This window comes from Vicia villosa, linkage group LG3 (assembly GCF_029867415.1).
Source record: "Vicia villosa cultivar HV-30 ecotype Madison, WI linkage group LG3, Vvil1.0, whole genome shotgun sequence".
NCBI lineage: Eukaryota > Viridiplantae > Streptophyta > Magnoliopsida > Fabales > Fabaceae > Vicia > Vicia villosa.
Window position 1 is genome coordinate 67,182,558 of NC_081182.1, and position 17,477 is coordinate 67,200,034.

General features: G+C 37.9%; 2 protein-coding genes across 5 annotated transcripts; one reads left to right on the top strand and one right to left on the bottom strand.

Moving 5' to 3' along the window:
• Positions 1 to 583: 583 nt before the first annotated feature.
• Positions 584 to 1,717, bottom strand: LOC131658251 (uncharacterized). Its single transcript, XM_058927565.1, has one exon. The coding sequence runs from the start codon at positions 1,715 to 1,717 to the stop codon at positions 584 to 586; it is 1,134 nt and encodes a 377-aa protein (XP_058783548.1).
• Positions 1,718 to 7,094: 5,377 nt separating this feature from the next.
• Positions 7,095 to 10,747, top strand: LOC131661759 (protein KINESIN LIGHT CHAIN-RELATED 3). 4 transcript variants are annotated; one of them, XM_058931372.1, is made up of 3 exons: positions 7,095 to 7,395; positions 7,783 to 9,826; positions 10,213 to 10,746. In XM_058931372.1, exons 2-3 carry the CDS (start codon positions 7,812 to 7,814, stop codon positions 10,421 to 10,423), a joined length of 2,226 nt encoding a protein of 741 aa, XP_058787355.1. In that variant the 5' UTR covers positions 7,095 to 7,395; positions 7,783 to 7,811; the 3' UTR covers positions 10,424 to 10,746. The 4 variants fall into 4 exon arrangements, with proteins under 4 accessions (XP_058787355.1, XP_058787356.1, XP_058787357.1 ...); XM_058931373.1 differs by having other exon boundaries at positions 7,098 to 7,253; XM_058931374.1 differs by lacking the exon at positions 7,095 to 7,395 and adding an exon at positions 7,413 to 7,570.
• The last annotated feature ends 6,730 nt before the right edge of the window (positions 10,748 to 17,477 follow it).

The following is a 17,477-nucleotide window of genomic DNA, read 5'->3' on the forward strand; positions in this document are numbered from 1 at the left end:
TAGTGCTATTATGGAAAGGTAATCTTTTTTGTTTTGCACTAAAACAAGTGTCACAAGGAGTATTAACTTTCTGTAAATTGGATAAAGGAAAGATTTTATTGATTTGCACAAGAGTTTCATAAGAAGTGTGTCCTAGTCTATTGTGCCATAGAGTACAATTGTGTATAGTATGACTAGTGTTAATAGAAGGTTGGATAGAGGGGGATGTTAGGGAGTAGAGGCCATTGTGGAGACTAGCTGCACCAATCTTCATCAGGGTATGAGTGCCCTGTATGAGACAGTGAGAGCTAGTAAAAATGCATATACATTTTAAAGAAGCACATAATTTAGAAATTGAAATTAAGTTTGTTGAAAATGTGGGAATGTAAAGAACATCATGGAGGTGGAAGTTTTTATTAAAACAAATGGATCCAGAGTGAGTTGTTGTGATAGTGACTCCATTAGGAAGTCTAACAGGTATAGGTGTTATGGGGTGAAGGTTGATAAATAAAGATTTGTTATGGCAAACATGATCTGTGGCGCCAGTGTCAAGCAGCCATTCAGAGTTGTTATTAACATAAATATTATGAATTTGAGATATACCTTAATGTGTAGCAGTGCTAGTTTGAAGGTGTTGGATGTTGGGTGCAGGGGATGCAGTAGTTTGCTGAATCAATGCTAGAAGGGCTCTTTGTTGTTCAGCAGTAAAAGTGAACGAGTCAGTTGTATCCTCAGATGCAGCAGAGTTACCTTCTTCAGTGTTTGAATCATCAGAGGCAGCCAAAGCAATGTTGGCCTTTTTGAGATAAGGTGGGAGTCCATGCTTTTTGAAGCAAACCTCAATTGTATGACCCGGTTTGTTGCAATATGTGCAGATTTTTATTCCTTTTGATTTTGGGTTGTAGGGAGGTTTTGTGTTAGCTTCACTTGGACGCCCTTTCGAGGATTGTTGCTGTTGGACTTGAGCTATGAGCTTTTCGTCTGGAACAGGAGTGGATGTTTGTCGTTCTTGTTGAATGAGCATAGAGAATACTTTGTTGACATTGGGGAGAGGACTCATGAGCATGATTTGAGACCTTACAGGAGCATATTGGTCGTTGAGTCCTTTGAGAAAAAGGATGACATAGTCGTTGTCACGATATGTTTTGATGGTAGGTAAGAGGTTGCAGTGACACACAGGTTCACATTGGCAACTTGGTAAAGGTCTGAAATTATCAAATTCTTGCCATAACTTTTTCAGTGTGGTGAAGTATTGAGTAATAGATTGGTCACCTTGCTTTTGGGCATAAATTTCTTCTTGAAGATCGGAGATACGAAAAATGTCGCCTTGATGGTATCTTTCATGGAGTTCGTCCCAAATTTCTTTGGCTGAATCGATCCAAAGAACGCTTTCAGAGATATCTTTGTCTATGGAGTTTGTAATCCATGCCATGACCATGTTGTTGCAGCGATTCCAGAGAACAAAATTAGGATTGGTGGCTGCAGGGAGAATTAGGGTTCCATCAATGAACCGTAATTTGTTCTTTGACATGAGTGCGAGCTTCAAAGATCTTGACCAAGAATTGAAATTGTTGTTGTTAAGAGGAGGGGTAACAATGGTTAACCCAAGATTGTCACTGGGATGCTTATAATATGGATCAAGCATATCTTGTTGAAAAGATCGATTCTTCTGTTGGTCTGCCATGGTGGTGCGTTTAGGTGATGGATTTGGGGAAGAGGATGTATCTGAATCGGTCATGAACGAAAGAATGGAAATGGAGTGATGGAGAAGAAAAAAAAAACGAGTTTGGGAAGATGAAGAAGGGTGATGAAGAATGAATCAGAGATGGATGAAAAAACGAAGAAGGGGAGAAAAATAATGGCGGCGGAAAAAAAATCAGAGTAATCTTTATTCTGATACCATGTTAAGTGTTGCACATGGAAGCATTGAAAAAGGGAAAATATATGATATTATTATTCATTATTCTGTATAAAGTTACAAGGGTAGGCTATTTATAGAATGGAATATAGCCGTTACATATGTTGTGAATAGATAAAAGCGGAAAGGAGTTACATAGATTAACTTGGGCTTTGTATATTGGGCTTATGGATGTTAACAAATCCGTTATCCAAACCAAATACTAATGGATTTGAATAAGTTGATTCGGATTGGACCTGTATATGATTGAGTTGGGTAAAAATAAATATTGAGTTGGATTAATTGAGTGGCTTCAAATCCTTGCATTATGTCTATCATGAAAGCTTCAAGCTCTTAATTTCTTGCGACTTAATTTTCTTACAGAAACTCCATATTCAAATGCACATCTAGTGATGCCTAGTTTGATGAGAAATGTGTCAATTATTTTTTCCAAGCTTTACTGGCATATTTCAAGCCATATAGACTCTTTCCTAATCTAAACACCTTTTCTTCTCGTCTTTGAATTCAAAATCAATGGCTGCTTGAGATAACAATTTCTTATAGAAGTCCATTGAAATAAGAAAATTTCTTTAGCCACCTCCCTATGGGGGGTCACCCCCAGCGAAAATTCCAAAATACCCCTGCTTCGGAAGTTCATTTCCGAAAGCGTCTTTTTTTGAAAAAATTGACTTATTTCGGAAGTTCATTTCCGAAAACATTATTTCGGAAGTTCACTTCCGAAATACTGCGATTTCTGCAGATTTATCAAAACACTCCCCCTCCCCCAATCATTTACCCTAAATCAAAACAAAAAGTGGCAAAGGCGAAAATTTGTGCAAACAGAATTCCAAAGCTGCATCAAGGCTCCAATCACACTGCTAAACAACATTCAAAAGCCCTCAATCCTAACACTTTGTAAGTTTTGAAATTTTTAGATCTATTATTCAAATGCATGTTATTTAGGGTTTTAATTGCATAAATGATATATGGTTAGGTTGTTAGTAGTATTTAGGTTGTTTAGAAGCATTTTGATTTGGTTTGAAGTTTGGTTTAGGGGTCTGCCATGGAAGTTGCAGAAAACTCCATCGCAGGGGTGTTTCGGAAGTTCATTTCCGAAAACACCTCCATCCCAGTTTTCGGAAATGAACTTCCGAAATGTATCAGAAGTTCAAATTTTTTTGTTTTTTATTTTGTCTCGCATATTAATCGATTTCAATTGTTTACAGGAACATGTCAGACAATCAACCAGCACGCAGGACTGCGTCTTCTAGAGAGGGTAGGGAGTGTCCGTTTTAATTTGCAAGTACTTTATTTTTAACGCCTTTGTTTATTGTGCCTGTTTCTTTGAAGTTTGTGTCCTTTTCTTCTTTTATAAAAGGATTTTTACGCAGGAATGGGTGGCGCTAAGGGAAGAAAGGTTTCTTCAAAGAAGGAGGTGAAGGAGGTGAAGGAGAAGAAGAAGGTTTTGACTGGTTCTGCTTCTCGTCCCCTGGGGATCCATGGCTCAGACGTGCAGACTTAGTCTTCAGGCGTGATCGACGCTGATGGTTCTGATACTGAGTGGGATGAGGATTGGTATAATTATCTTCATTCGGAGGAGTTCGCTCGTCGGGAAGAATAACGTGTTTTTATTTTGTTTGATGTGTATTTTGTAACGCTCGTCGGGCAGAATAACGTGTTTTTGTTTTGTTTGACGTGTTTTGTTTTGTTTTGTTCTGATTTCAGATTGTATCGCACAATGTTTTTGTATTGGATTTATCATCTTAGTTTTTGGATTGTTCTGATTTCAATATGTAGATTCTTGGATTTCATCGCCGCGAACACTATCCATCTTCTGGATTATAAACATAGAACTTTGACTTTCCCAGCGCACCCCTTTGTTTGATTTTTTTGTAATGACGTCCCCTGATCAGGTAAGAAATGTGGACACATGTGCCTACGTAAGCCTTCTAAGACGGTTACCTTCTAAGAAATGTGGTAACACTTTCCTACTTAAAAGCCTACGTAACAAAAACTGGGAAGCTCCACAGCCACGCCCTATTTAAAAGAATAAAAAACCTTTTGAAATTTCGAAGTTCCCTTTTCCTTCTCCCCACCACTCTCAGACGGTTAACTTCTAAAACACTTTCCTATTTAAAAGCTTCTCACCCATTTTTCTTTCAAAATATCCCAAATCATTTTCGATCCTAAGTCTTCTTCTTTGCTTTAACGTTTTCTATCTCTTGTTACTGCTTTCATCACAATGTCTCGCCGCGGTGGAGGAAATCATCCCGAAAATCGCCGGAGTCAACCATCTCCCGCACATTCTCAACAATCATCCATCAATGCTGCAGGATCAGGCCGTGGTGGTGGTGGCCGTGGCTCTCGCGGTGGACGTACCTCCAATCCTTCTTCCTCCGGACATCCACCTCCTCCGTCATATGCTCCGGCCCCGGTTACCTCTCATCCGTCTGTTGTTGCAGCTCCGGTTGTTCGTCCATCTGTTTCAGCGCCGTTTGTTCCATCTGTCGCAGCGCCGGTTGCTTCCTTGAGTTCAACTCTGATCTCCATCGAGAGCCTGACTGCCGAAGTTAAACAGAAGGCTACTCTAGAGTCGGCTCCGTCGTCTCAGAAGGAAAATTAGGAAGGAAAATTCAAGTTCGTGCTAATCATTTTCAGTTGCGAGTGGCTGATAAGGATCTACACCACTATGATGTAAGTATAGTTTGCTCATAAGTTTTTTGTTGTTGTTTATTATGTTGGTAAGTTACAATGTGGTATGGATTTCTAGAGGATCAGGACTTTCTAACCTGTTGCAGCGTCTCCTCCATCGTCTTCATCCGATTAAATAAAGCGAATCGTTCTTGTTTGTTATTTTTCTTCTGTCCAGACCTTTTTTCGGAAGTGCATTTCCGAATTCCTCCAAGGGGGGTGAGTTCGGAGATGAACTTCCGAAACACCACATTTTCTGAAAATGTAACTTTATTTCGGAGATGCATCTCCGAAATCAATATTTTATATTAAAAAAAACACGTTTTCGGAAGTTCATTTCCGAAAACACATTTTTTTCAAAAAAAAGTACCTTTTCGGAAATGAACTTCCGAAACAAGGGGTAGTGTTGTAAATTCACCAGGGGTGAGCAAGAAGATTAGGAGGTGGGTGAAAAAATTCTCTTGAAATAATTGTTTTAACATTCATGGACAACCTTTATAAACTTCTATTGCAACAATAGTTTTTCGTTTTTCAAGTCTTGCAATTTGTGCAAAGACTTCGTTGAAATTTAGACTTATCTCCGTAGAAAAACTTTGTCTAACAATTTTACCGGTTTTTCTCATTTTGATCTTATAGCCCCATTTCACCCCAATTGGTCTTTTGGTAACTGGTTTTTGCATTAATTCATAAGTTTTCTTCTTCTTAATTGCCTTGGGCTCTTCTTCCATGAATGTTATCCAATTATAATCATTTAAAATTTGATCCAATTTGGTTGACTCTAATTCTACAATCATGCTTGTTCAAGAAACACATCATAATCTCTAAGCATGACTAATTAAGTTTTAGCCTTACTTGTCTGTTTGTTCAAGAAAAACACATCATAACCTCTTAACATGACTAATTGAGTTCTTGCTCTACTTGATTGTTTGTTCAAGAAATACATCATAACCTCTTAACCTTAATGTACAATTGTCCCTATTCTAATACAACTGTTATTATGTGCCCAGTGCCCACTTATATCTTTACTAGTATAATTTATACGAAGTTTTTACGATGCAATTTAAATTGGTTTTGAAACAAAAACTTATTCAATTTTGAGATAAATTATTTCCATTTCGATTCAATTTTGAATGATATATTAAAAAAATTGATTTAATCTAACCTAATTTAATATATTTAATTTGGATAGATTTTTAGATATTCAAATTATATTATTTATTATTATAAAAATATGAGAAAATAGGATGTGCACTGACAGTGTAAATTATTTTTACACTGTCAACCAATGACAATCATGTATCTTACCAAATCATCCTTTAAATTTTAAATTATTGATATAATTTGGCACTTTAAAATAATCTGATTGGATGTCTGTGTAATATTTTTTTACACTGACAGTGCACTATCATTAAACTCTAAAAATATTAACAAATAATATGTTTAATATAGTATATAATATATTTAAAATTAATATTAAAAATTGTTAAAACAAATGAGTAATAAAAATAAGGGTTTAATGGATATGCACTGACAGTGTAAAACAGTTTTACACTGTCATCTAATAAAAAACAAGCAATTTGCCATGTCATTAAAAAATTTTAAAAATAAAAGTGTGATAGAATTGGATACATGGTTGTAAAACAGTTTTACACTGTCATCCAATAAAAAACAAGCAATTTGCCATGTCATTAAAAAATTTTAAAAATAAAAGTGTGATAGAATTTGATACATGGTTGTGATTGGTTGACAGTGTAAAACTATTTTACACTGTCAGTGCATCACCCTTTTTCACTAAAAATAAATGGACTAAATTAAACTAATAAATAATATTTAAAAAAAATTAGTATTATCAAATAATAAATTAATGCAAACATATAATACTAATAAAACATATAAAATCTCACCCTTGAGTGTTAACCTAGGAGAACCATTGCATGACCCCATTTTATAAAGCCCTGGATCCATCCTTTATATATATTCTATTTATTGTTTGGCAATTGTATTGTAAGAGGGGACGGGTAGTTATTAAATTCACATGCAATGTGAGTGCTCACTGAATGCGTTGCCATTCCCTCCCACGATTTCCAGCACATATGAATCTCGTTCACCGCTATAACCCACTTTCTCATTATTATTATTATTACCCCAAACATGTCACTAGAGTTTTAATTTGCAAATGAAATTGAAAGAGCTTAACTAAGAGGTTTAGGATAAATAATTTCTGAATGTGACTCACAATCTATCTGACTAACCTATTTTCCAACCGACCAGTCACTTCTCAAACATAACTTCATAACTAATACAAATCATGGAACAAAACACATCAGAAAGAATCAAACCAACTAATAAACACTAAAAATAAAATAAGACCCGAATATTATCTGTCATCGTGCTTGAAAAAATATTCAAAGGGTATATTAGTCAAAAACACGATGAATAAAAAAAGTAAAAGAATAACACGTGGCACGATTCGGTTGGTTTGACAAATTGACCAATACAGAGAAGATAATAACGCGTTCATTTCCTCTCTTCTTCTTCCCTCCGATTTTTCTGACATTACACTTCTGCAAAAATTCCTTTTAATTCCTTTTTCTGCATTTAATTCAAATCATTTTCCTCATTTAATTATTATTTATTACAGAATTGACCTCAAATTCCCCGTTTTACCCTCACCGTAGCCATTCAGGTTTCTGTTTCATTCATTCTTTCGTAAAAAGTTTTTTTTTCCTTTTCTTCCATTTTTTGTTATATATTCTCATTCTCGTTCTGTCTCTCTGCAACCGACCGACATTTCCTTTGTTTCTCGTACCACATGCCCCATTTTTAAGGTTTTTTTATTTTGTGTCTCTTTATCTTCTTCTGTTATTGTGTTGTTGTTGTTGTTTTGAATTTAATTGATTCATTTTTATACAAACGAATCTATACAAAGGAAAAAAAACGAAACAGAAGAAAACAATAATATCGTTCCTTTTGTTGTATACTATTGGCTTTCTGTATATTCAGGTTCGTTTTTTACTTTATTTTGACAAGGAGCAAAACAACTTTTTGTTTTTGGTTACGTTGTTGGTTTTGGTTATGGTTTTTGTTCTTTTCTACTTTAATTATTTATGATCAAGTTTTTTGGAGATCTAATGGGGGCATTTTATGTGATAATTGGAATGTTTCCAATGGATTGTTTATTTTGTAGATCATGTGTTTGATATTTGTTGTCACAGGAATTCTGGATCCTGTTAAAGAATTGAAGATGCCGGGAATTGTTACAAATGGTGTTCATGATGAAGGGGGGACTAATGAGATGAATGAGAATCGTTCCCCAGCTAAGGAAGCTGTAAATCTGATTAAGTCTCCAAGGGGTTCAATGAGTCCGCAGACGCGTCGCAATTTCCCGGTTGATGATGGGGCGGTTGAGCCGTCGATCGAGCAGCTTTATGAAAATGTGTGTGACATGCAGAGTTCTGATCGGTCTCCGTCGAGGCAAAGTTATGGATCTGATGGGGATGAGTCTAGGATTGATTCGGAGCTGCATCATTTGGTTGGAGGACGGATGAGGGAATTGGAGATAATGGAAGAGGAGGTGGAGGTGGAAAGAAGGCCTGGTGAGAGTTCTAGTTGTGAAACATCTTCTGGAGTTGGTAGTTTATCGAATGATAAGAAGTTGGATAAGGTGTCTGAGATTCGGACTGGGACTAAAAGTCTGGTTTCCTCGGAAAAATCTGTCAAAGCATTGAATTCTTCATCGCCGGGGTCTGACATTTCACCGAAATCTAAACCCAAAGGAAAAAGTCCTTCTGTTAAACCTCCGCTGGAGAGAAAGAATGATAAGCCTTTGAAAAAACCAACTAGAGGAGTTAATGGCGTGAAGAGTTCGAAGAATTCTCCTTTGGGAAAGTCAGTGCTACAGAGCCGTGTTGAGAATTCGGCTGAATCAGAATTAGATAGACCAGACCGGGCACCCGTATTACTAAAGCAAGCAAGAGATCTTATTTCGTCAGGAGATAATCCATACAAAGCTCTTGAACTAGCTCTTCAAGCAATGAAACTTTTTGAGAAATTCAGTAAGGGGAAACCTAATTTGGAATTGGTCATGTGTTTACATGTTACAGCCGCAATATATTGCAGCTTGGGTCAGTACAGTGAGGCAATTCCGATTCTTGAGCGATCAATTGAAATTCCTGTTAGTGTGGAGAGTCAACAGCACGCTCTTGCTAAATTTGCCGGTCACATGCAACTGGGAGACACCTATGCTATGTTGGGCCAGCTTGAGAATTCAATTATGTGCTACACTGCTGGGTTTAAAGTCCAGAGGGAGATTTTGGGAGAGACAGACCCAAGAGTTGGCGAAACTTGCCGGTATCTGGCTGAAGCTAATGTTCAAGCTTTGCAATTTAATGAAGCAGAGAAACTCTGTCAAATGGCTCTTGACATTCATCGAGCAAATAGTTCAGCACCATCTATTGAAGAAGCAGCTGATAGGAGGCTTATGGGTCTCATATGTGAAACGAAGGGGAATCATGAAGCAGCTCTTGAACACCTTGTTTTAGCCAGCATGGCAATGGTAGCAAATGGCCAGGAAGTGGAAGTGGCTTCTGTTGACTGCAGCATCGGAGACGCATACTTAGCTTTGTCTCGATTTGATGAAGCTGTTTTTGCGTATGAAAAAGCGTTAGCTGTTTTAAAGACCAACAAAGGAGAGAATCATCCAGCAGTAGGATCAGTCTTTGTACGCTTGGCCGACTTGTATAACAGGACAGGTAATATAAGGGAATCAAAATCGTATTGTGAGAATGCACTTAAAATATACGAGAATCCAATGCCTGGAGTTACTCCAGAAGAGATTGCTAGCGGTCTTACAAATCTGTCAAGTATCTACGAGTCAATGAATGAGGTTGAACAGGCACTCAAGTTACTGCATAAAGCATTGGAGATATATAATGATGCTCCTGGGCAACAAGGTGCAATAGCAGGAATCGAAGCTCAGATTGGGGTCATGAACTACATGTTGGGAAACTATACTGAATCTTACAACAATTTGAAAAATGCTATTTCAAAGCTTCGTGCTATTGGGGAGAAGAAATCTTCCTTTTTTGGTATAGCTCTTAATCAACTGGGGCTCGCCTGTGTACAGCGTTATGCCTTACCTGAGGCAATAGAATTATTTGAGGAAGCAAAGAGTATTTTGGAACAAGAGTTGGGGCCTTATCACCCTGAAACACTCGGAGTATGTAGTAATCTTGCAGGCACATATGATGCAATTGGAAGGTACCCATTTTTTGTGTTTGTGCTTCTGCTAACAAATATTTTTTTCTTCATTATTTGAGTATATCAGTACTTTCATTTACTAAGATATAATGCAAAGCAGGTTAGTAGTAATATGTTATAAATTAATAGACTTCCTAATCAAGTTATGCCACTCATGTGAAATAATAACTGATTTTATCTGGGGCATTCACGGTGAAGAGTCAGTTGACTAGATAAGATATCGTATTTACTTCCTTTTAACTTAAGCTTTTGTTAGAGAGACCATTGGCAACTTGAACATCGAATTCTTTGCTTCTTTATGACTTCAAACTTTAGATTACAATATCCAATATATGGTTTGGGGTCAAAGTTATTTCCTCCTCATGGGGTTTGATCTTCTATTTCAGGCTCGATGATGCAATTAAAATTCTGGAGTATGTTGTTGGTATGAGGGAAGAAAAGCTTGGGACAGCAAATCCCGACGTGGATGATGAGAAGAGAAGGTTGAGTGAGCTGTTGAAGGAAGCCGGTAGAGTTCGGAATAGAAAAGTCAGGTCACTAGAGAACCTTTTTGACGGCAATGCTCGCACTTTAAACAACCTTGTCATCAACGCCTGATAAGGTTTTCCTTTATAGAAACTCGATTATTTGATGCTTTACACGAACACAGTCTGAAAATTCGAAGGGATAAGCATTTCCTGACAGTGTTAATAATATGGTATGATTGAAGAGTGTTACAATTAACGGAGTAAAATGGAATTCTTGAAAGAGTGTAATAATTTATGCTTAAATTTTATCAGAGCTATAATATTTGTATTTTGTATTTGTATTTGTATTATAGTAGTATGTTGTAAGTCATTGTGATATACAGATTAGCTTCTTATTTGTGTATACAACATTTTTCCCCTTTTGTTTTATTTCATATATCAAGAAAAAAAATTCTATCTCTGGGATATGGTATAAATGGTTACATATAGTGAAAAAAAAATTTAAATAACTAGGTTTGATAAAAAAAATACGAAAAAAACTATGTTTTCGGGGTATTTACCAAACTGTCTAGGTTTGGGATATCAGAATACTGAATGCGCCAAATGAAATGGCGTATAGGTGTAAATTTTGGGTGCATGCGCCAAATGAAATGGCATGCCCTAAAATCCCAAAGGTTTGCGCCAAATGGAATGGCGCATAAGTCTAGGGTTTTGCCCTAGAAGCCAAACCATTTGGCGCCTTAGTTCAAGGCCTTTTTTTTTATATATTTTTTTTCATTTTTTTTTAATTCATTTTACTAGAATATATTAAATTTAAATTTTTTTTTTATTTTATTTGTTATGATATTCACAGAAATAAATTTGAAAAATATTTTTTTCGCCTTAAAAATGTAATGCAGAAAACGAAAATCAAAATTGTAACATCGATTACAATATAATTTAAAAACTAAACATCGATTACAATATAATTTAAAAACTAAACATCGGTTACAATTAATTTCAGAAACGATACCAAAGATTAATGAAAAATACAACAAAATGATCAATGACGTCCATCACCAAGATAGCCATCCGTTCCGCAACCTGGTCTTGTAATTACACGTTTACCGCGATCGTTGATTCCGCCGCGAATATTGACACCGGCTCTTGCCCTAGCTCTACCCCTACCCCTGCCCCTTTGTGCTTCTTGTTGGGTTTGTGTCACGGGGGCTGGTACTGGGATGTCGCGTGGATCGCTGTCTATGAATTCGTCGACGCCCCCATAATTATCCGGAAAACCGCTGTTGTAAAGTCGGCTACCCATTCCCTCAAATGTGTTTATTCGTGGTGGTGGAGTGGGGTGGGAAAAGACTTCCGGTTCATAGCATCCCGCAGCACTAGAACTACCTTGGTTAAAGCCGAATTGGTTTGTAGGTGTTGCGTAGCCGGAGGGGGCGCCACGGTAAGAGGATTCACCATGAGGACCATCGTCGGGACTAAGATGAAGGCTAGATGAACCGGGAGTTAGGTTTTGGCCGAATCCCCTTGAGGACCCAGAAAATGTTGCAAATCCGAATGGTTGTGAGTGGGTCTGATATTGGTCCGAGGAAGGATGGCGGTCTTCATACCCTTGTAATGGTTGAGATTGGGATTGGAACATATTTGATTGGCGGATGTTGCGTGCGGAACGGGATGGAGTACCGAAAATATTTTGTTGTTGTTGCTGGAGTTGTTGTTGTTCCTGGAGTTGTTGTTGTTGTTGCTGTTGTAGGAGTTGTTGTTGGCGTTGTTGTTGTCGTTGCTGTTGTCGTTGTTGTTGCCGGAGTTGTTGTTGTTGTTCTTGTTGTTGTTGTTGTGGTTCTTCTTCCGGTTGTTGTTGTTGTGGCAAGATGTAGTTCTGTGCACGGGGATCAATTAAATAGAACGGAGCTGCAAGAAACAAGTTAGGGGTTGTGGCTGTACGATACCAACTCATGTATTCAGGAGAAGGTTTCATTTCATGGTCACTAACGGGGAAGTTTAGGACATACTGGCGACGGTTCTTCCACATCTGGCGCTGATCGGGTGCAAAATCCTTCCAGTGTTGGTGTGTCCATTGATGGTTAACTCTTTTTAGGTGCCATACTCCCAAGTCAACAGGAGGGTCGGGTATCCGTTGACGCATCCCAAACTGAAGCATCACCCGGTCACTTTGATGCATTTCTATTATGTTGTACCGGATTAAGCAACACTTTGTCGTCCAAATTTCTGCATCCTGAGCTCTAGGCTCATACTCGCACTCGAGATATGGTCGCCATATGAACTGCATGCATGAGAGTTATACATTACTGCCGGAAAAATTATTTATGGAAAATACTTAAAAAAAAGAAAAAAAGAATTAGAGATAATACCTGATGGTGTCCAAGGTGATCAATTAGCGCGCGGTACATTGTGATATTTGACCGCGGATTAAGTGTGAAGTCCATTTTTTTCACACAATATCTACAACGAAAATATAATGATTTAGTTAGAATGGAGTAGAATGTGTAAGGAGAAAATGGTATACTAAAAACTTACCTCAAGGCATACGGAAAGTCCCAACTTCCGTTGTTAACCGGGGCCAGTATGGGCATCCTCCACCACCCCCACACCTGCACCAACAGGGCGCATCCATAGAATGTGCAGGACTCAGCAACCGCGTTTTTGCATAGTGACTGGTACACGGTAGCCAGAACCGCAGACCCCCAGCTGTACAGACCAACTCTACTAAAATCCATTAGCAAACGAAGATACATAAAGTTAACCGTGTTACCAGTGCTATCTGGGAACAAAACGTTTCCAATAAGCAACAGTACGTAACACCTAGTTTTCTGCAGTATGGTCTCTTCTTTTCTATTCTGCAACTTAACATCGTGATTTACCGATGGTTTTGTGTTGTCAACGCAGGGTCATTGAATTAAAATAAATGTGGTTGTTGTGTTAGTTATTTTCGTCTGGACAATATTTACCCTAGCGGACGTGTACAATAATTAACATACATATAATTGGTAATTTATATACGTAATTATTAACTATATTTATAATTAGTAATATATATTATTAAAATACATATAATTATTAATTACAATATTTATATTTATTAAATAAAATATATATACGTAATTATTAGTTATATATAAACAGACCTAGATCAGTGTGTCTGTCTTTTGTAATCAATTCGGAATCTGGTGGCAGACATAGATCAGTGTGTCTGTCTTGTATAATCAATTCGGAATCTGGTGGCAGACCTAGATCAGTGTGTCTGTCTTTTACAATCAATACGGAATCCTGTTGCAGACCTAGTATCTTGTCCCCTCCAAAAATGACTTCATCAACCCAGTATCTTGTCCATGCCCATCTAAACGGTGAGACCTACTCTCATGAGATAGCCGGTTTTGTGATGAGAAACACTCAGGTTGTACCATTGTTGTTGAGCAAAAGAGCAACATTTTCGTACTTCATTCAGCGACTATACTCTAAGATTGCAATGGGTCCTATTGCAAGCGTTTTTTACCAATGTCCCAATTTCAATGAAGACAACACCGTCAAGTTTTACGAGATGGAAATTGCCAATGACGAAGACTTGCAAGATATGTTTACCACCCACGAATACTCTGGGTTGGATTCCATCGAGCTGTACGTTACTCTTCAGGTTGAGACACAAGAAACTAATGTTGTCCAGTCACAAGTTATTGACCCACCAGTCAACAAGCATGACGAGGTTGACGTCATTGACGAGGAAGAAGACGATCTGGAAACTGAATTTGACGACATGGTCAACGAGGAATCCGACGACGAGCAGCAAACGTTGGTGCCTCCAGCTCATGCGTACGCACCTCCAGCACATATGAGTAACTTGAACCTCCAAGGTGACGAACCATCATCTGACATCTTCTTCACACCCTACATCCAAAATGACGAAGAATTAAAGGAAGGAGACAAGTTTCCTTCTAAGGAGGCATGTCTGAGAAGAATAAAAAAATGGCACATGGCGAACAACGTTGATTTTGAAGTAGACCGTTCAAACCTGGAACGGTATGTAATCACTTGTAAAAATCCAGAGTGCGGGTTCAGACTGTTGGCCTCTTATAGGAAGAGAAGTAATGCATGGAAAATAGGGTCGATTACGCAGAAACACACGTGTGTCAACCCTAACAATTCCCAGGATCATACAAAACTCAGTGCCGATCTTATATGTCAGGAGATCTTGCCTCTCATAAGCTCTGATCCGTCTCTGAAGGTTAAAAATATAATATCACACATCGTTACAACCTTCAACTACACTCCATCTTACAGAAAGGCGTGGGTTGCAAAAACAAAGGCAATTGAGACAGTCTACGGCAACTGGGAGGAGTCATACAAAATTCTTCCCCGATACCTCAATGCGCTACATAGTTACGCACCTGGCACTGTTACTATTCTAGAGACACTGCCCGCGCATGCCCCGGATGGAAACCCTGTCCAAGGAAACGGAATATTCCATCGGCTTTTTTGGGCGTTCAAACCTTGCGTCCGAGGTTTTGCACACTGTAAACCCATACTTCAAATTGATGGGACATGGTTATACGGCAAATACAAAGGAACCATGCTGATGGCGGTTGCACAAGACGGGAACAGCAACATATTTCCAGTGGCATTTGCTATCGTCGAAGGTGAAACAGCGGCGGCTTGGATTTTCTTTCTAAGGAACCTCCGAGAACATGTTGCTCCCCAGCCTGACATATGTTTAATCTCTGATAGGCACGCTTCCATAGAGAGTGCTTACAATAATCCAGCGAACGGATGGCATGACCCCCCTTCAAAACACGTCTACTGTATTCGCCACATTGCCCAAAACTTCATGCGGGAGATCAAGGACAGACATCTAAGAAAGGCCCTAGTCAATGCTGGTTATGCATTGACCCAACCCACATTCCAGCATTATCGGAGTGAGATTGTAATGACAAATCCAGAGGCAGGTACTTGGGTAGATAATCTTTCCAGGGACAAATGGACAAGGGCTTACGACAATGGCGTGCGATGGGGCCATATGACAACCAATCTCGTGGAATCCATGAATGGCGTTTTCAAAGGCATTCGTAACCTTCCAATCACAGCACTGGTGGAGGCCACATACTTTAGGATGGCTTCACTCTTCTCAACAAGAGGCAGGAGATGGGGTGATGTTAGGCAAGCTGGTCAACTATTAAGCGATAGTTGCATGAAATTTATGCAACAGCAATCGGCAAAAGCGAACACTCATCAAGTGACTTCTTTCGACCGATTCAATCGCACGTTCAGTGTGCGCGAGACAATTGACCACAATGAGGGACTGCCAAGGCAACAATATAGGGTTCTTCTTGACGAAGATTGGTGCGACTGTGGAAGGTTTCAAGCTTTTCGTATGCCTTGCTCACACGTCATAGCTGCATGTGCGTATGCCCACCGCGACGCTATATCACTACTGTCTCCGATTTACAAGACTCAGACATTGCTCAGAGTTTACAGTGTTGCGTTTCCTGTGGTGGCCAAGGAGGATTACTGGCCTGAGTATGATGGAGAGGTAGTTTGGCACAACGACGCAATGCGGCGAAAGAAAAAAGGGCGTCCCAATAGTACACGGATTAGAACCGAAATGGACGTCCGCGACAAAATGGAACGAAAATGCAGCATTTGCCGTCAGGTGGGGCACAATATAAAAAGATGCCCTAATCGTGGCTCGACATCGTCGCAAGTTTAGTATAATCTGTATTTTTTTTAATGCAATGTATCAGTTTCGCTTACCAACTCTTGTAACCGTTCATCGGTCTTTCATCAATAAATTGAGCTTTAGTAAAAAACCGATATCGATAACGCATACATTATATAGGGTTACTAAAAATTTTACGAACTCGATTTCTCAGACGTTTTTACGAAAATAAAAGACCGGAATAAAAAACGGTGCGCGAAAATACCCAAAGGGGTTTTTTTTAAAAAAAAAATAACCCAACACATAGGAGCCATATGAAATGGCGCCTATGTGTGGGAACCTATACCCATGCGCCATTTGAAATGGCTTGCCCTAATTTTTCCTTCTCATGCGCCAAATGATTTGGCATGCAACACATGTATGCGCCATTTCATTTGGCGCATCCATTTACCCGGGGACCCAAACCTAGACAGTTTGGTAATTACCCTGAAAACATGGTTTTTTTCGTATTTTTTTTATTAAACCTAGTTATTTAAATTTTTTTTTTTTCACATATAGTATGTTGTTTCTGAAAATTTAACTATGGTAATGATTGAAATGAGTAAAAATTTCTCTCATTTTCTGATATAAGATTCTTATGATACTAAACAGTTGTAGGCTGAAGAATATTTCATTATGTACTTAACATATGACTCCATGATTAGTTACATACAACTTTCTTCAATTTTATATTTAGAGAAACGGCTTTCTATATAAAGAAGATGCTTTTATGTGCATATTTAGGCGAAAGATGTGTATAGATATTTAAAACTTATTTTTAATAGTTAAAATATATAATTGATTTAACACAATTACTTAATAAATGTATTGAAAAATGAAAAATAAAAATAGAGTACTTTACAAAATTTTCCAGAAAATGAATCACTAGTATTCTAAAAACTATTCCCACCTTCTATAGTGATCCCCTATTAATCACTACAAAATGTTTTTTTTTTTTTTTACTAAAATAGGGAATTGCAAACTTGTTTGCAGCTTTAAAGTGAAATTTGTAATTTGTAGACTTGATTTGGATTGGTAATGGTCACCCCTCGGGCATGAGTATGTATATACCTTGCAATTTTTCATGGATAGATTCATTATTTATGTCAAGTTGATGCAAGTGTCAGTTATTAATACTTTAATAGAACCCATTGCAAGAACAATGTAGAAAGTAATGAGCTTGACAACAAGAAAAAGTAATGAGCTTGACAACAAGAGAGAATGTGTAGAAATAGTCCAAACCTTCAATCTAATTATAACATGTGACTACTAATCTGGCCTTGAATAGTTCAATATACCAATCTACTTTGTATTTGATCTTATAAACCAATTTGTTTCCAATAAGTCGAATATTTTCTGGTAAATTAACTAAAGTCCAAGTGTCTTTATTTTGTAGAGCAGTTAGTAGGGATAACAATTTTATCCATCTTCAATGAGTATTCTAAAAAATATTCATAATAGATAGGATAAAAATCCGTAA